The sequence below is a fragment of the Exophiala mesophila genome (genome assembly GCF_000836275.1).
Source record: "Exophiala mesophila strain CBS 40295 unplaced genomic scaffold supercont1.1, whole genome shotgun sequence".
NCBI lineage: Eukaryota > Fungi > Ascomycota > Eurotiomycetes > Chaetothyriales > Herpotrichiellaceae > Exophiala > Exophiala mesophila.
In genome coordinates, this window is record NW_015622504.1 from 5,883,949 (window position 1) to 5,901,512 (window position 17,564).

Consider the following 17,564-nt stretch of genomic DNA (forward strand, 5'->3'; position numbering starts at 1 on the left):
CCCATACTTCTCATATTGGACGCACCAAAAGCGACTTGTCTCCCTCCTCCGACAGAGCAGATCTAAACTCGAGCAAATAGATCCTGCTCCTTTGAGGCACCAAAATGGCGAGCAAGAGAGGTCTCTGCTCACTGACACGGAGCTTGCACCGCACCAGCTGTGTCTACTCAACGACTACAGCGACATCTAGATTCGTCCCTCTTATTTCTCCTCTCACTCCCCTGATCCAAGAACAACAACGAATCCACCAAGCCATGCCCCGAATGCGCCAACCTCGACGACATTTCCACACGACACTGAGAAGGAATAGCAATAGTGACTCAAGCGCCGCGGGGGCATCGAAACAATACACATTTGCGGAACTACAGAAAGTCGTTGCGGCGTCGGCGGCGGATCCGCACACGATCATAGTAGACGTACGGGAGCCGGCGGAGCTGGAGTCAACGGGCCGCATCCCCACGGCGGTCAACATCCCCATCTCCAGCGCAGCTGACAGTTTCTTCCTCCCCGCCGACGAGTTCGAGGAACGGTTTGGCATTGCCAGGCCCGGCGATAAGGACCATGTCATTTTCTACTGCAAGGCCGGCGTCCGTAGTCGTGCCGCAGCCGCCCTCGCTCGTCAGGCCGGGTTCGGTGGTGACATTGCAGAGTTCCCGGGTAGTTGGATCGAGTGGTTTGAAAACGGCGGTGAGGTTGAGAGATAAGAAAAATAAACCGTCGGATACGTGGGTGCTTGAGTGTATAGATGGGTTTGTATTTGTACAGAGAGCCGGTATCAAATTCACCCAACTTCAATTTTTTGGTCGGAAGAATCTACGACGAGGATCCAAAAAATCCATGAGCACAAAATTCCCTAGCATCTCCAACCAAGTTTCTACCAACCCTGCTGGAACCCTCACGAATGATGGTCCATATTGGTTTGTTCCAGGACATTGGCTGCAAGATGACAATAGATCGTGCTAAATACACATGTGTCTCGAACCACCTATTTACAACCACCGTCTCAAGTCCACCTGTCGATTCCGCAGAGCTCTCTTCAGTTTTGCGCCGGAGCGATACGGCTCCCTCCTGCTCATGTTTGATGATCTCCCGAAGTTGTCTCTTCTGTTCTTCCTTTTGCTCTTGCTCCCTTCAGTGTCGTCGGTTGCATTCTGCGGCATATTGGTGGTGATGTTGTAGATCGCGTCCTCGGGCGTCACCTCGAACTGGACGGTAGCATTGCCCTCGCGATAGGTACTGAATTTGGTTCCATTAGTCAAGTATCCTGGAGTGAGGCCGATGTCGACGGTGCCAGTGGCAATGTCAAGGCCATTGATAGCACGGTCGAGCATTTCCAAGGAGACGAGCGGTTGAAAGAAGGGCACCAGATGGCCAGACTCGTAAATGCGGACAAAGGAGAAGAGACCGCTCTGCTTGACTTGGCCGTGCACGACGCCGTCGGACGAGGTGATGTTGACGAATCCAGCATTGTCATAGCCTTTGGCTTGCACGCGGTCTGCTACAACTTCTCCGCCTATCCAGTTGCAGATATAATCCGCATCCCCGTAGTACATGGTCACTGAGACGTTCGATTCCAGCAGCTTTTTCGTCGACTCCGTCAGTCCAAGTTCTCGATCGTCGTCCCCCGTAGACACAAAGGCTGCCCACACAGCATCGTTGCCCTCGGTAAAGTTGACATAGGCTCCAATGGCTTCTTGCACCTCGGGCGTATTGAGGTAGTCGACGTAATAGATGGGAGGGAATGGGTTCGGCGTAAGATAGCGAAAATCGTACTCGTCTCGCTCCAAGTAGATATCATATATCTTTTCGACCTGCTCATAGCAGAAATCGTCGGCCGTCGCGCAGATGGAGTTGATTTTCCGAGTGTTGCAGTCAAGTGTTTGGTCATAACAATTACCTTTTCCATACAGGTTGAGATACCACTGATCTAGTGTTGCATCAGCGAGGAAAGGCTGCAAAACACATCATGCCAGACAAAGGCTGGCTTTCGCTCAGACCCACCTTTGACAGTCTGGTTTAGCGGGTCATAGTCATACGTGTTTCCCGGAAATACGCTGAAGTTGTAGAATGCTTCATATTGAATCAGAGGATCATACCAGCCGTTTCCTATCAGCACCCCTTCGAGATTAATCGGCGGTGCTCCAGTGATATTCTTTGCATTTTGCTCGAGGAAGTATTCGCTGATGAGCGGCGCCCAGTGCCCACCGTAACTTGACACTGTTTAGCAATACACGTTTTTCAATCAAGGCGCTCTATTTACCTCTCAGTGGTGAAATATACACCTTCTCTTGCATATTGAGGGAATGCACCGATAAAGCCTTGCAATGCCTTCCACATGTTTGGCGCTGCAGCGGGAGTGCTGTTGGCAGTCAAAGACTGGTTCCAATACGAAAAGGTCCCACAGTCCCAATCCAAGGCGAATTCTGGGCAGGTATCATTCGGTAGTTGGACCAGGTATCCCGAATTGGGGTCTGTATAAGCAGGGACGGCCTCAGAATAGCTGAAACCAACCTGAGTAGGCTGGTCAATAAAGATGATGTTGGTGACGTTGCTCCACGAGTAGGGATTGTCCAATGGCTCACCATCAGGACTGATGGTGCAAGGACCCAACTCTTGGAACAGGCCGATCATACTCGAAGAACCGGGGCCACCGTTGATCCAAATGGTGAGAGGAGCATCTTCGGGCTCGATATTTCGTGACTCAAAGAACCACCAGAAGATATGCTCGCCAGGGGCCACATCGGCGTAGCCCGCGTAGCTCTTGACATCCGGATCTTGTTCGCAGATGCCGGGAGGCACTTCCTTGTAGCGAACGGTTATGTTAGCGTTCCCGACTTTGGTCGTGAGGTTGGACGGCGGTGAAACAAATTGGGAGAAGGCGACTTGTGCGCTGCTCAGAAAGCAAAGAGCATTGAGCAGAGCGAGTGCCATATCTGGGGATTCGATGGGGCCTAACCAAACTCAGTGGGAGACTCGTATGCCATAGCTTGAGAGGGTCAAGGGCTGTTCTTGTAGCCCTCGCATGAGAGGTGCCTTTGCCACGCCCGGTGCAGTTGCAGTGAGTGGTCATTTTGTCGTCTCGTCATGCCACGAAACGTCAAGATCGTCTGAGAGCTTAGAGGGTGGTTCGCTGACCGGGTAGCTTCAATGGATGATCCCACGACCCAGGGCCCAGGACCCACGGCATCGCCATCTGCCGACGGAGGTCACTCCGTTGAGACGCCAAAGGGCAGGCCTAAAACCAAGACCGAGACAAGGTCAGCCACACAATCGGTGACGGTGACGATGACGATGCAGATGCAGGTGGATGGCGATGCAGCTTGCAAGCAATCTCAATCAGCAAGGACGGGCAGAACATAAGATAGAAAGAACATGTACCTTGGTCGTAGGAGCTTCCTCATGCAAGCCAGCTTCCTGGTGACATCGTGCCTCAAGCTAGGCCACTAGCTTCTTCTCTATCCTGCAAAGATGATCTCTCTCGTTCTATCCTTCTGTCGCTCTCTCGCTCTCTGGCGTGGTATGTCTCAAGCGATTCATTATTAGCGAATGAGACTCTGCCTCGCAACAGATAAGGTGGCCGAAGCACTGGCAAGCATTGTGACCAAGTGATAGTCAATGTCGAGAGTTATGTTGTGGTGGTGTGGCAGGCTGACCCTGGCTAATCACTTCCGCAACTCTCCGTCCGCTCAATTAAAATCTCCCAGCTCACAATTCACTAGATTGTCTACTTTGTTCTGCTTTGACCGTCATCATATTCTCGCCTTTGTAGATTGAGCTATAGTTGCACTTTGCCAGTAAGATCTCGCCCGTGATTGCTGTATACATGCATTTCCTCTCCCCAAGACAGGTCGCCCAGCCCTCTCAGTCCCGTGAAGTCAGCCAGCGGATTCCTGCCCTTGCAATAATGGAATCTCATTGCGCTGAGCCAGCGAATTCCTGAAGCATGCGATGAGAGTCTCTCGGACTGGTTTTGCCTTTGCGAAAACTGTTAAAGCTAAGTGCATCCTCCCTTCACTGCCGAATTCGAAATCGCGGGTCTCTCCCTTGCCTTTGTTCACTCCCTCCAAGAATCTTCCGATGCTGTCCACTCAATTACCTTCTCGCTCGGCGTTCTGAAGGGCTTCTTCAACCTCAGCCTTCAATTTGGCCAGATCAACCACGTTTGCTTCACCGTTGTCGATTACATCAGCTTCCAGATCGCTGTAATCTTCAATCCAGATCGTTCTGATGTGACTCTGTGCCGCCTGCATTGCGACAGCATCAAAATCGTCGTCCACAGTGTAGCTAATTTTGACGAGACCTTTGGCTAACATAGCCGCCTCATTGACAGCTTTCTTCTTCAAGGGCTTGGACGGCTTTGTCTGCTGTTTTGTTTCTTTTGTCGGCTTCCGTCGCACAATGTGATTGTCTAGGACGCAATTAGAGTTCTGGTAGGCCCATGAATTTTGACTGTTTCGTCCGCTGCAACGTCCACAATTTCGTCGATGGCGCCAGAAATGTTGGTGAAGTTCCAATTTTAGATCTGTATCTTCCATGATGGTGTCGAGGTGACTGCACATCTCATTTTCGGTGGCATTTTCTGGCGCCTAGCCAAGCGAATGCACCATATTTGCTACATGTGTGTCGACAGCAAACACGGGAATGTTCATGCGGAAGCTCATCAAACAGCATGCGGTCTTGACGCCGACTACCGGTAGATTGACCAGATAATCAAAGACTGCTTGCTTCCCCTGAGTCGCATACACGTCGTTGAGAAATGCCAAAGACAACAGATCCGCGCCTGAGTCCTGTGGGGTGGGTCTGGACTCCGACAGCCCGCCAGTGTCAGGGTCAGAGTTGTTCTCAAGGAGCGAAAGGTTTCTGGCATAGATGACGTCAAGGCAGGCTTTGATCGCCTTTGCTTTGATGCGAAAAAGTCCGCCTTTGGACAGACACTTCTCGAGCTTTTCGATGCTTTGGACTCGCATCAGGGCGTAATTAGGAACCTTTCCAAAGGTTTTGGTGCCATTGATGTCGTAAGGATAGCCGCGGATCATTGTTTGCTGGACATCCAATGCACTCTCATTGGTGCAAGCCTGTGAAATGATGACGCGGACAATAGCATCAATGTCGAGTGTCTTGCCTCCGTGAATGGGTTCAACTAGAGCCGCGGTTTTTTGTGGCTTTTGAAGTTCCAGCTCTCTTTCATGCTCCAAAAGGTGGGTCACCTCATTGATCTGAGCGACAGTGGGAAATTGGTAATAACCAATCAAGTCCCTTCCAAAAACAAACCTGGCCTTGTTTGTTGGCTTTTGCTTGCCATAGACCGCTTTTGCTTCCTTCCTCGCATTTTTCCTCGCGAGTTTGGCAAGCAGATGACTTGAAATCGGTAGCGTAATCACACCTGGGATCCGCGGAACTGGGAGTTGCTTTCTTCTTCGCAGGTTCGCGACATTTCTCTTGGTGGTAGATTTTGCTGAGAACTTGAAGTCTGGCTCATATTCGCTGTCAGAATCAGAGGCTTTGGGTGATTTCGCTGGCGACGTGTCCTCAATTTTGAGAACTACCTGCTTCGCTGTGATTGTGGTCCGCTTTTTGGAGACTTTGGACCAGCCAAGGAGGGTGGCCTGCCGCTTTGCCATTGTTGAAGGGGAGGATTTGGGCGTTTAGAGATGAAAAGGTACGAAAAGGTGAAAAAAAGCGAGAAAAAGGCAAGAAAGTAAAAACAAGTTGTGAGGACGGGCCTGTACGAGAAGTTGAGTCAGTCTGTGAATTGCCAGATATATATACATACAAAGAAGGATGATGACGAGAGAGATGAAAGAAAGTGAAAGGGGAATACACGAAGAGGCGAGCTTTATATAGAAATGACTAGAGTGGTCCATATGATTGAAATTGTCTTCCAGGAGCATGCGGATGCTGATGTTAGTGATTGCTGCTCCGCTCCATGATGGTGTCAAAGGCAGAGATTTGGGCCTTGTTGTCATCGGTGAAGTTGTCAAACACAGATATCCGCCTCTTGTTGTCGACAGTGAGGGTGTTGAACCCATGTGAGTGGATCTTGTTGTCGAGGGTGAGGTTGTCGCTGTTTGTGACTATGTCTTGGTTGTAGGTGAGGAGGGTGTCGGTGGTTGTTCATGAGTTGCAGGAGTGTCCTCTGGAAATCTCTAAATTCTGAGGCTGATTGACCTCTTGTCGATCTGGAAGATGTCATTCTCTGTGACTGGAGCTTTATGTTGTAGAAGAGGATGGTGCTGTCTCTTGGATTGGGCACATTTGATGGGCATGGAGTATGATGGGATCATAGGGGGGGATGATGGGTTGTGCTGGGAGAAAACACTGGTGCTTTACATACCTTGGTTGACAGGGTGCGAGAGGAAGTGGGTTGGTCTGTGAAAGAGGTCAGATCGGGAGAGAAATGGAGATACTTATAGACAAAGGGCCCAGGATGTTGACTCACAGGGGTTTGAGCGTAGAGTCACCGCTGTAGGCGTAGTACATGAAGTGGAAGTATTTGATGACACAGTATGGGCCAAGTAGGCGGATGAGTTGTCCGTTTGTACTGCTGAACAGAGTCACACCTGCCTCAGTATCAAGATGAAAGCAGCGCCTGCCTTGCCAGTCATATCTTGATCACGTCATCAGTCATCATTTTGGTCAGTCACGGCAAGAGCCCAGAGCCCAGGCAAACGGCCAGCCCCGCCAGTTTCCTCACGAAGGAGAGAGAGAGAGAGAGAGAGAGAGAGAGAAAGAGAGAAGGGGAGAACCTTGAAGGAGCCCGGCCTGCAGAAGGTGGATAACTCCCAATCTGCTTCGTATGTCTCACAACGACCTTCATATCTTAGGGTATTCAGGGACGGATAAGTTCAGTGGTCATGACTAGACACATCATCCTACCTACCAGGTAATCACCAAAACGGAGCCCAGTAATTGTCGGGCAATTATGCTGTGTGCTGGCCGGTTGAGGGAGACAACAAGAGAAGCGATGATCACCTTGACAAAGAATTGCAATGACCATCATCGTATCTCTATTTTGATGCTGTGTTTTGACACCACTAGAGATTCAAAATTTGGATGCATCAACAATCCCCAAGGACGGAGAGCCGCTGGGATCGAACCATCCACCTCTCGCCAGCTCTCCACGTCAAATCCACAGTAGGCCATCCGATCACAAGAAAACTTAGCCAATCTTGGCCTGATCCTTGAACTTTACGTATTCGTCCTTGAGCTTGCCGTCGTCGGTCCTGATATTGCGACCCAGGCGATGCCACAACTCCAGCTGTCGTACAAATCCTGCGTTGGGATTGGCCCTAGGTCGTGACCCACGGACGTAACGCATAGCAGTAGGGTAGTCGAGATTCATTTCATCCATGGAAAATGCCACTGCAACGGCAGCCGATCTGGAGACCCCTCGATTGCAATGGATGAGAATTCCCCCATCCTTCTTCTTGAGACCCGCGACTATGAAGTCAATGGCTTCATCAAGAACCGCCAACAAATTAGCCGTCTCGTCGTCACGAAGCGGGATAAAATGGAGGACAAAGTTTTCCTCCTGCCCAGCGGGGATCAGGGGTTGCTGGCTTTTTTCGTTGAGCAATGAAAGAACGTAGCGGATCTTGGGTCTCCCGGGGGCTGGGTAATTGGGACTTAAGACTGCACGTGCAGTATTGATGCTGCAGAATCCGTGGATCAATACATTTATCTATAATCAGGTCCAGCAGCAATGGAGGTAATTACTCACTTTGACACATAAATGTCAGGCATGATCCTCACCGGGATCAGAGGTGCAGAAGTGGTTGATGCCATGTTTTGGGCTTTTGTTTTCCTTGGTTTTTCTGGCGGTAGAATTCTGAATCGATATGGGTTAAGTTGAACAGGCCGACGAGTTCGAGAATTTATCCTCAGCATCTTGATTGTCTGTTGAGGAATGCGTCAGAGCTTTGAGCTCTGATGACAGTATAGCTTGTGATGGCCTAGGTAAACCGTGAGGAGCAGAGGATGTCGATGAATCAATCTTTGCAGACCAAAATTGTTTGGAGACTTGCTGGTGACGCCTGCGACAGGTGGTGCTGATGATGGATATAAATATACATGGTGTTTAGGAGTCGTCAACCCTGACACCGGACCTGAGGCTGCCTTCACTCACGCCCAGGAGCCGACCTGGGGAAGTCACGGCATCGAGGACAGTCACGGGGGGGGCAAATGCCAACGCCAATGCGTTGACAAGTTCAACGAGAGTCAAGCGGGACTCTGAGCACAATGCAAGCCGTTGTCAACCAACAAGATTGATGTCTGGAGCCACGGAGCACGAGCTGGGGCAAACGAAGCTGCTTGGTCGTTGAAACAAGACTCTCGACTCTCCGGCTAACTTGGCGAATCATCCATCTCCAAACTGACTGGCTCAGATCACGCCTAAGGGCTCCATCACGTGGTACGTACAGTACCTAGTGAGCACAGCCTCAACAAATCACGACTTTTTGTAATAGATGATGCATAGAGTACTTTGTCTGTAGGATCAATCATGGCACAGGTGGTCAAAGAAGAGACGGTGCAGCGCCATTGTTGATGTCATGCGGCAGATGAGGAGGACAAGGCTCGCACTTTGTAACTCTTGGCATCGATGGCCATCGTGACTTGATCGGCCATGGTGGAAGACATATTCTACATTGATGGAACGAACTCCAGGAACAGATCGACTCGGTCTGCAGCCACAGTGGGCCGGAAGGAACATGCTGTCTAGTATTGATGACGAGATTATAGCCACGCAAGCAGGGCACGGGATCGGTCCCGGTATCTATGCGTCCTTGACGTCGAAGTAGCTGGGGATTGTGAGGCTAGGCAGAGCGGGAGACATTCGATGTTGAAGCTATATAGGTTTCAATACTGACGTGGCACAAGGATTAGAACAACAGGTCTTGATGAGAACGAAGTCTAATTGCATATACCTAGATAGGTGCTTGGCAATATCCATATCCCTGTAAACTCATATTGCTGAACAAGTCGAGCTTAAACGATTTTAAAAGAGTCTATGTTCGCGGTTGTTACATTTTTCCACAGTACTGCCATTTCAGGACCACGAGATGCCCAACATGATTCCTGCTCCGACAGCCATTGCAGTGAATTGCAGGACTGTCTTTTTCAACTCTTCCTTCTTATTGGGTCCTGTCTCGAGCAGTTCCGGGATCACTGCCACGGTTCCAACGTAGAGGAAAGTGCCGGCCGTGAAGGGGAGGAGCATATCTCCCCACTGGAGACTAGTCCCCCAGATTCCCTCTGCCGGTCCGGCATCCTCGCCAGCACCGCTCCCATACTCTTGAACAAAGATACCGATCAAAGTTCCGAGGAAGGCGCCCACGGCGGTCAGAAATTGCGCCCCCATGGCCTTGCGCTTTGAGAAGCCGGACTGGATGAGGAGAGCAAAGTCCCCTACCTCATGTGGAATCTCGTGGAAGAAGACGGCCATGGTGGTCGTTGCCCCTAAGGCGGGGGATGCATAGAATGACGTGGACAGCGCCAGGCCGTCGGTGATATTGTGCGTAAAGTCTGCGATCAGATTGAGCACACCTGCCAGCTTGACTGACGGACTGATGGGGGCCGGCTCCGCCACCACCTCTTTCTCCTTTTTTCCGCCCTTCCGTTTACGCAACTCACCACTGGTCTCCTTCTCAGGGACGCCAGAGGCAGAGCCATTGACTGCGTGTGCATGGTCAACAAGGGCTGGACCGTGATCGTGAGAGTGACCGCCACCTCCCGTTGCTATTCTTAGAGCCTTGTCCATCCCCATGAACGTTACAAGCCCAACAATAATTCCCACACCCAGTAGTAGATTTCTGTTAGGCTCGATCAGGACGAATTTGACCTTGTCATGCTCATCTTCCCCCAAGAAGATTTCTGGTAAGAGATGAAAGAGAGTATCGCCCAACAGCCCGCCCACGGCAAATGCCACCATGATGCTCAGCGACGAAGGGTCGATATTCGGCGGGCATAAGGCTAGGAGGAAGTTGGGTGGCCCTGAAATGTACGCGGTTGCTAGGAGAGCATTTATCGCCGGGGACGATGATGGGAAGAGTACCTCGAACAATCGGGTCGTCAAGGAGGTGGAAGCGGGAACGCTGCTGGCTTTGTGCTCTGACAATTGCTTCACAAATGAACATTGCTGCTAAGAAGTTAGCTTTCGGGTTCAAAGCACGATCTTAGAAGAGCAAGCTGAATACCTGGAGGTTCTCCTCAATCTGCTCTGGAGTCAGTGAGCCGACATCAGGTCCAGCCCACTTCTCCGCACAAACACACGAGACGAGCCCAAGGACCAAAGCGTAGAGAGCATAGCGAGGTAACCTAACAGGGATGTGGAAAGATGCCATTCTGCGATGAAGGGAGATCCCAGATCTCTGATGAAGTTGAGAGAAGGGGCACGCGACTGTAGAGTTATATTTCAGGGCTCATAGCCTCATAGGTGGCTTGCTGCGGACTTGGAGATTCTTGTCAGACGGAGCCAGGGGCTGTTGGGATGTCCTTATCGATAAGAGCCTTGGCAAATTGCACGGGAAAAAGCCCATCTCCTGCGAGGCTCCCAGAACTTTTTGCAGGTTGTGACAACCCACGTAAACTGATCCTCGACACCATTTCCCCCTCTTCTCTATAAACCGTGACAATGGGACGGGAAAGGCAGAAAAAGAAGAACAGGTCCTCCGTCTCCAAGGCGAAGCTCAAGACGAATCGAACCAAAGCCGGCAAGAAGAAGGTCAATTTCTTAGGCAATGCCATCATCGCCGCTAATTGGTGAGTGAACCCTTTGACTACAACTGAATGCTGTACTAATTGGCCAAAGGGATCGGAAACTGACGGTCTCGCAAAATTACAAACGTCTTGGACTCTCCTCGAAACTCAATCCAACTACTGGAGGAACAGAGAAAAAGATTCCAGCCGCAGGAGACGAAAACCAACAACGGACTCGAGACTCACTTGCCATCGCAGGTGTTGTTCCTTCTCAAATCAAGCCACAAGAAGTCCAAGTTGTCAGGGATCCAACCACCGGCAGAATCCTTAAAGTGATCAGACCGGACGAAGATGAAACCTATGACAACCCTCTCAACGATCCGCTGAATGACCTCCCAGATGATGATTCTCGCGCCAGAAAGCCAAGGCCGTTGGCAGAGCACGATATAGTCTCACAGCTAGAGGCGCAAGCAGCCGAAGAGGAGAAACTAGAGCTCAAGAAACGCCCTCGACAGCAAAGCCAAAGAGAACAGGAATGGCTGACCAAACTCGTTGAAAAACATGGTGATAACATTCGGGCCATGGTTCGAGATAAAAAGCTCAATCCCATGCAACAAACCGAGGGGGATATTTCCAAGAGACTGAAAAAGTGGATGGCACAGAACGCCGCGACGACTTGACACGTTCGCCGCACAGTGCATACAGCTATATATACCAACCCACCCAAAGAACGACCTGACGAAAAGCTGATGCTGGTTAATTCACTTTTTGGCTCAATGACCCGGACTCCGCGAGCGATCTTCCAAGTGCTGAGTTGACACAAGTGCTGCCAACAATACCTAGTCCTGCCAGCATCGCTGTCGATCAGAAACCTGGTTCAGGCGGCACAAAAGCGGACGATCTTCTTGTTCTCGACCCTCTTGACATATTCGTCCATATCTTGTGATTTCACCCAAGAGATGTGGAGGCGCATTTCATCAATAGCCCACTACCCGGCCGAACTACCATGGTCGCGGCAGTTTCACCCCGAAGAAAACATGAAACACGACAGGTACGAATATGAGGATGAATACATGGCGTCAAAGCCAGATTATATTTTTTGGTGTACCTTTTATGGTGTCTTTTCCAATTGTCCACCGACCTCCTGGTTCCCCTCACCTTTGTCGTCACTCCTCGACAAGGCAGCAAGCAGCCCAACAATGGAATTGACCCACTCTCGCCACTCGATAGCATAACCAGTCCCTACGACACCTTTGCAAACCTGCCATCCGTGTCCACTGACAGGATATTGCAGTTTGGGCGGAATATTGGTCCCGATGCCAAGCCACCTGGCCCAGAGCGCATCCTCGCAGACACTCTTGATGTTGGATAGTGCCCGCAGCCCCTCTTCTCCGCCAAAACGCCCGTACCCGGACCCCTTGACGCCACCAAATGGCATGGAACATGCATAGTATGCTCCAAAGTCATTGACCGACACCATTCCCGCCTTCACCTGCCGGACGCACTTCTCAACATCTGCAGAATTGTGGCCAAAGACACTGGCCCCAAGAGCATAGGGTGTAGAGTTGGCAAGCTCAATGGCTTCCTCGACAGTTTTGGCTTTCATGAGCAAAAACACTGGGGCAAAAAGCTCGGTTTGAGCAATCTCCATTTCTGGATGGACGTTACTGAGCAGGGTTGGTTGAAAATAGGTTCCTTCCGGGTATTCAGGATGCAGATAGCGTTGTCCGCCACAATGAAGGATGGCTCCCTGGGCCACTGCGGTAGAAATGAGTGACTCGAGACGCGGCAAGGCACGAGCTGAGATCATAGATCCCATGTCGACGGGCGAATGAGCGGGAGAGAGAAGGATGGATCCAAGGCGGATGGCTCTGATTTTGGGCAGAACATGCGACAAGAGCAAGTCATGGATCATGGGCAGCGCGATGGTTCTCTCGATCCCGATGCAGTTTTGCCCAGCTTTTAGGTTTCCATCAGTATTGTGCTTTGTGGAATGGCGACATCAAACTTTACCTGATTGAAATGTTCCGCGGAGTAGGATAGCAGCGATTTCTGCTAGATTTTTCACCGTCTTATCATCGTCAAGAACAATAGCAGGGTCTTTACCTCCCAGCTCGACAGTGACTGGAGTCAAGGGCACTGCCGCGGAAGCACACACTTTGTGGGCAACTTCCCGACTGCCAATAAATGTGATGTGACTAATGCCAGGGTGTTTGGTCAGGTAGTCGGCAACGTCAGGAAGGCAAATTGCGTTCTGAACGAGCATGGGACTATGGTTGCAGGCATGCAAAGCGCCTCGGACGATCTTCAGAAAGTACTGACTGCTCCAGCAGGTCTGTTCGCTTGGTTTCACGACGATGGCGTTTCCTGCAAACAAGGCTGAGATGATGGGCGAGATGAAGTTGTGGAAGGGATAGTTCCAGCTGACGCAGGCTGCAACCACGCCCAAGGGTTCGTACAAGACAGTATTTGATTTGTAGCACATGAGCAGGTTTGTCGGTCGTTTGGACGGCAACAATGCCTTTTCACCGTGTTCAATCGTCCACTTCAGCTTCTCGACTGTGACTAAGATCTCCCCGAAGCAGGCATCGATCTTGGTTTTGCCGCTGTCAAGACAGCAAGCCGCCACAATGTCGTCCTGATGATCAAGCACATAACGCTGAAGCGTCAGCAGCACACGACGGCGTTCTGCAAATGTAGTTTGACACCACCGAGCTTGTGCATGGGAGGCTGCGGTAATGGCAGCGTCAATGTCGGACGAATCTGCTGGATCGATGGGGGGTCCTAGCCTGCGACCATCTGCGGGGCATCGTGGGAATATTCGACCGCGAACGACCTGGGTCCTTGTTAGCTCTCTCTCTCTCTCTCTCTCTCTCTGCCATTGTTGGGATATGGTGGGGACAAGTATACTTCTGGATCTGTAGCTTTCACCGTCTTGTCCTTGGTCTCCCATTGGTAGTCATGCTGTAACTGGAGGGGGCGGGCGATGGAGTATGTTACGGCAGGTTCGGTCTTGGGACGCCGTAGTAGATACTGCACTGAGATAAAAAGGGCTGTCGCAGAAATGAGCGTGAATAAAAGGACAAACCACGAGAGAGGGCTGCCCGAGACGGCGTCCTCGATTTGAGCCGCCTGGCTGCTTGCGAACACCATCCTCACACGCCGTCTAGGAACCTCCGACCAGATGACATGGAAAATGATATCAGGCTGTGGGACGCCACACGCGGCTGAAGTTCCAGCCTCGGACGCCACAGGTCAAGCCAGCCAAGCGTGTCAAGCCACTTCTAGCCACATTGACAGCAAGAAAGTTCCCGGGACGGCCAGCCAAAAGATGATGGGTCAAGGAAGATCTTCCACGAATGACGTCGAATGGTGTGGCCCTGCCTTGATTTTGTCAAACTCTCCTGACGTATGATTGCTATCTGGCATTCCCAAATCGACGAGACCCAATTCTAGCATCTTCTGTGACTGGTCACCCGTCACCGCAAGACCCTGTAGACATGTCTGAATCGAGTTCATTCCACCAGACTAGTGCAACGGGAATTGCTCCATCCATTCCTGTTACGCCACAACTCGTCTTGCTGGCCCGACCACGAGGCAATGTTTTATGGATCGCGACCAATCATGGACGGACAAGGCTTTCCGGCCATGTCAGACTTGGACGCTCTCGTACGTCATAAGTATGGGAGATCGTGAGATCGAAGGATTACCCAGACAACATTGGATGAGCCAATCTACCTCGATACGGGAGTAGCCAACCATGGGGAAGTAAAAGAGTGATGTAGTTTATGATGCACGTTTCCAACCTCGCCCATCATAGGCGGAAGAAAGAGCCAGCCCGTCACCTCCTTCCCACTATTTGGATGACAATGGGGTGACATGGTGACAAGATAAAAAGACCACTGATCTCCTCCATCTTCTCTTCTTGCTTTGTATCCACGAAAACACACCGATTGAAACTCAACCTCAGAACAATACATAATATCTTGACTCACCACCTTAGCACATCATAATCACCAAATCACCATGGGTGCCGTTGTTTCCTGTGTACGTTCTCCTTGACAATTCGATCAAGATCTTTACTGACATGGTTCTAGATACAATCACTCTGCCGCACCGTCGGCAATGTCCTGATGTCCATCGTCAGTGGCATCGGAGCTATCATCACAGCCATTGTCAACGGCATTGTCTCCTTCTTTAACATCATCATCTCGTGCCTCACTTGCGGACGCACTGGACGCTCACGAGGCACTCGATCACACCGCACCACGACTAGGAGTCGTATATGACGTTGAGACACAGACACATGGCAGTTTGAAGCAGACCAGGAGGCATGCGAGGGAGGGGGCCTCGACGATACACACCCACAGATCAACAGCGCTTTTCCTTTTAGTTAGTACGATACCCTCGCCGCCCAGCGCTTTGTATAGTAAACGATGAACGATGTTGAGAACCATAGAATCTTCTGTTATCGATTTATTACTTGCTTTTGTTGATGCATGTTCTTGATAATCCAAATGCAGTTGCTCAGTATTCCGTTTTTTACTGCTGGCATGGCCATGTGTATGCATGTTCCCAAGCAACCCAAAAGTATTACTGTGAAATTGAAATTTTAACCATTACTTGAGATCCCTCAAGTTCCGTATCCCCATAACCGCATAGATATATCAAGCCCGCGAAGTAGCACACACAACACCAGGTGAATGAGTTGTGATGGTCGAAGTGATTCTAGTAAGGATTTAGTCAATAGGTACACTCGTCTAGGTCCTTCAGGAGAAGCTTACGTTGCCCAGATTGTCGTGGTTGTCCATGACGTTGTGTAGACTCGAACAACTCTTGTCCGAGTTGGAGTACTTGCAGTAACGGTCGTTGTTACCTTTGCCTTTCCTGAATATGCCGTAACTGGAGGGGGTGTACTGTTGAATAGATCAGCATTTTGAAACAAGACCAGGAAGCTAGCCTGCTCACATGGTTACTGTTGTTGATGTTGTTTCGCTCACCAGCTCCGTGCTTGTTGGCGCCGTGTATGTCACCATCGACGTAACCACTGTTTCGGTATCTAAGACGGTGGTGGTGCATTGATCTGGACCCGTTAGCCGTCTGAATTCCTGTAACCCGGTGAATGTAGCACTACCGGGCCCTTGAGCTCGCTTAGCCAAGCCACCATCGACTCGACGAGGCGAAATTCCATGGAATCTGCGAGACCCAAAAATGGTTTTGTCGATACGTCGGACACGTGCGAGCGCAGTTTCAATGACCGTGGCAGCTGCAAGGGACGCCTTTGTGGGACGCAGAGTGCAGGTGGGGTCTCTTTTCGGAAGTTGCGGTCGGCACGATGTCGTTACAGTGGTTGTCGTTGCCGTTTTGGAGTATATCTTGTCCGTTCGAGTCCGTGTAGACGTCGTCGTCACAGTGACTGTGACCTGCGTTGGCCGCACTGTGATGGTCCGGGTGGACGTTGTCGATGGGACTGTCACTGTCGCCGGAGTCAAGGTCGTTGTAAAGCCGGTGGTGAATGTCGTTGTTACCGTTGTCGAAGGCGTCTGCGTCACGGAGAAAGTAACAGTAGCAGTATTGGTGACTGTTGCGGGCGGGCCAGCAATGATATCCAAAGACCTCATCCATGCAAATGTCAAACCCTCGATAATCACAATCCAATTTCCTGACCACATGGAAGATTTTCGCAGCTCATCGCCGGGCACATTACTATTGTCGTCGTCATGACCAAGGCTTAAAGTGAATGATGGGATAATTGCATCTTACCAAGTTGAGACAATATTAACTCCATCTGGATTGGTCGCAACATCCGAACAGAAGTATTCGTCGCTATTGGGGGCAATCAAGATTGGGGTCACCGAGTCCTGGATATCTGTAGGCGTACAACCTGCTTCGATATCAGCATAATAGGTGGGAGTGAGCCGTGATCGACATTTGCTCACCTTCAAAGATTGTGCCAAAGGAGAAAAAGTCCGTGTCAGTCGTGTTGATACAGTATGGTCCCCCCTCATGTACGAAGTCATAGCCCCATGACTGACAGTCAGCTGCTACTTTGGCAGCATATACCAACAGAGCGGTAGAAGAATAAGTAAGCCAACGCATGATCAAAACCGTCGAGAGGGATGGCGAACAAAAGGCGTCAAAGCCCGGTGTGTCTCATTATAACTAGACTCCATGTTGTGTTTCCTTGCTTCACCGATCGGAAAAGATCGCTCCAAAGCCGAGTGAGACATTCAAAGCATAGCATGTAAGCCACGCAACCGTGGATAATGTCGACCAGGATGGGAACATTCTTTGTTGTCTCAAATACATAGATTCAGGGGGTTGCATTGAAAACATACCCGTGCAATTCACCCGTGATTCTGGGCATCGCTTGTGGCGCATTTTGTGTAACTGCCGCCCAGTTGCCAATTGTCACTGATTCGAAGCACGCAAGGAGCATATTCAGGGGTCCAGAAAGTCGTGAGGCGGAGTTGGTCCATAGCATGTAAGGAGTGTCCGCAATCACGTGCGAGTATCTCCGCTAGTCCGATATCCCAAACAAACTCCTTGTGAACGGATGAGACACTAAAATTAGCAGCAGTGGTGTATGGAGTTGATGGCAGCATCCGCATAAGCATGGTTCATTTCAACTCACCGCTAGTGGAATCTTGATATGGATCTCAGGCCTACCTGTATAACCAAGACGTCGTAGTTGCTGATGCTTGGCTGTCTGATCTCTCAGCCCCCAACATAATGGGAGTCGCATTGCATGTGGCTTTTCTTCACAAGATAGAAAATCGATTGGAAGGGAAGCAACTTGATGCTTTCTAGGAAATGTTGGTGGATGACTGAGAAAAATGGTCGAAAGGACCCACCAATTACACATGTGT

At 50.5% G+C, this 17,564-nt stretch overlaps 10 protein-coding genes across 11 annotated transcripts; 3 read left to right on the forward strand and 7 right to left on the reverse strand.

Annotated features, from left to right (window-relative positions):
• Positions 1-11: 11 nt before the first annotated feature.
• PV10_01860 (uncharacterized protein) lies at positions 12-999 on the forward strand. Its single transcript, XM_016366107.1, has one exon. The coding sequence runs from the start codon at positions 105-107 to the stop codon at positions 702-704; it is 600 nt and encodes a 199-aa protein (XP_016229756.1). The 5' UTR covers positions 12-104; the 3' UTR covers positions 705-999.
• On the reverse strand, positions 990-2,931 carry PV10_01861 (uncharacterized protein; the record flags this gene model as incomplete). The annotated part of the gene is made up of 3 exons (XM_016366108.1): positions 990-1,927; positions 2,002-2,210; positions 2,261-2,931. The coding sequence occupies 3 exons, from the start codon at positions 2,929-2,931 to the stop codon at positions 990-992; spliced, it is 1,818 nt and encodes a 605-aa protein (XP_016229757.1).
• Positions 2,932-4,088: 1,157 nt separating this feature from the next.
• Positions 4,089-4,535, reverse strand: PV10_01862 (uncharacterized protein; the record flags this gene model as incomplete). Its single annotated transcript, XM_016366109.1, has 1 exon — positions 4,089-4,535. One exon carries the CDS (start codon positions 4,533-4,535, stop codon positions 4,089-4,091), a length of 447 nt encoding a protein of 148 aa, XP_016229758.1.
• Positions 4,536-4,586: 51 nt separating this feature from the next.
• Positions 4,587-5,621, reverse strand: PV10_01863 (uncharacterized protein; the record flags this gene model as incomplete). Its single annotated transcript, XM_016366110.1, has 1 exon — positions 4,587-5,621. One exon carries the CDS (start codon positions 5,619-5,621, stop codon positions 4,587-4,589), a length of 1,035 nt encoding a protein of 344 aa, XP_016229759.1.
• A 1,118-nt stretch (positions 5,622-6,739) lies between these two features.
• Positions 6,740-8,294, reverse strand: PV10_01864 (uncharacterized protein). The gene is made up of 2 exons (XM_016366111.1): positions 7,721-8,294; positions 6,740-7,652 (listed from the first exon to the last, which is right to left on the reverse strand). Exons 1-2 carry the CDS (start codon positions 7,885-7,887, stop codon positions 7,160-7,162), a joined length of 660 nt encoding a protein of 219 aa, XP_016229760.1. The 5' UTR covers positions 7,888-8,294; the 3' UTR covers positions 6,740-7,159.
• A 608-nt stretch (positions 8,295-8,902) lies between these two features.
• PV10_01865 (uncharacterized protein) lies at positions 8,903-10,415 on the reverse strand. Its single transcript, XM_016366112.1, has 2 exons — positions 10,194-10,415; positions 8,903-10,135 (listed from the first exon to the last, which is right to left on the reverse strand). Exons 1-2 carry the CDS (start codon positions 10,338-10,340, stop codon positions 9,047-9,049), a joined length of 1,236 nt encoding a protein of 411 aa, XP_016229761.1. The 5' UTR covers positions 10,341-10,415; the 3' UTR covers positions 8,903-9,046.
• A 164-nt stretch (positions 10,416-10,579) lies between these two features.
• PV10_01866 (uncharacterized protein) lies at positions 10,580-12,727 on the forward strand. Its single transcript, XM_016366113.1, has 2 exons — positions 10,580-10,758; positions 10,808-12,727. Exons 1-2 carry the CDS (start codon positions 10,631-10,633, stop codon positions 11,373-11,375), a joined length of 696 nt encoding a protein of 231 aa, XP_016229762.1. The 5' UTR covers positions 10,580-10,630; the 3' UTR covers positions 11,376-12,727.
• PV10_01867 lies at positions 11,754-13,869 on the reverse strand. 2 transcript variants are annotated; one of them, XM_016366114.1, is made up of 3 exons: positions 13,606-13,869; positions 12,709-13,531; positions 11,754-12,654 (listed from the first exon to the last, which is right to left on the reverse strand). In XM_016366114.1, exons 1-3 carry the CDS (start codon positions 13,846-13,848, stop codon positions 11,807-11,809), a joined length of 1,914 nt encoding a protein of 637 aa, XP_016229763.1. In that variant the 5' UTR covers positions 13,849-13,869; the 3' UTR covers positions 11,754-11,806. The 2 variants fall into 2 exon arrangements, with proteins under 2 accessions (XP_016229763.1, XP_016229764.1); XM_016366115.1 differs by having other exon boundaries at positions 12,709-13,869.
• Positions 13,870-14,466: 597 nt separating this feature from the next.
• On the forward strand, positions 14,467-15,161 carry PV10_01868 (uncharacterized protein). The gene is made up of 2 exons (XM_016366116.1): positions 14,467-14,742; positions 14,793-15,161. Exons 1-2 carry the CDS (start codon positions 14,722-14,724, stop codon positions 14,982-14,984), a joined length of 213 nt encoding a protein of 70 aa, XP_016229765.1. The 5' UTR covers positions 14,467-14,721; the 3' UTR covers positions 14,985-15,161.
• A 201-nt stretch (positions 15,162-15,362) lies between these two features.
• Positions 15,363-16,794, reverse strand: PV10_01869 (uncharacterized protein; the record flags this gene model as incomplete). The annotated part of the gene is made up of 5 exons (XM_016366117.1): positions 15,363-15,423; positions 15,480-15,611; positions 15,664-16,401; positions 16,459-16,579; positions 16,635-16,794. The coding sequence occupies 5 exons, from the start codon at positions 16,792-16,794 to the stop codon at positions 15,363-15,365; spliced, it is 1,212 nt and encodes a 403-aa protein (XP_016229766.1).
• Positions 16,795-17,564: the final 770 nt, after the last annotated feature.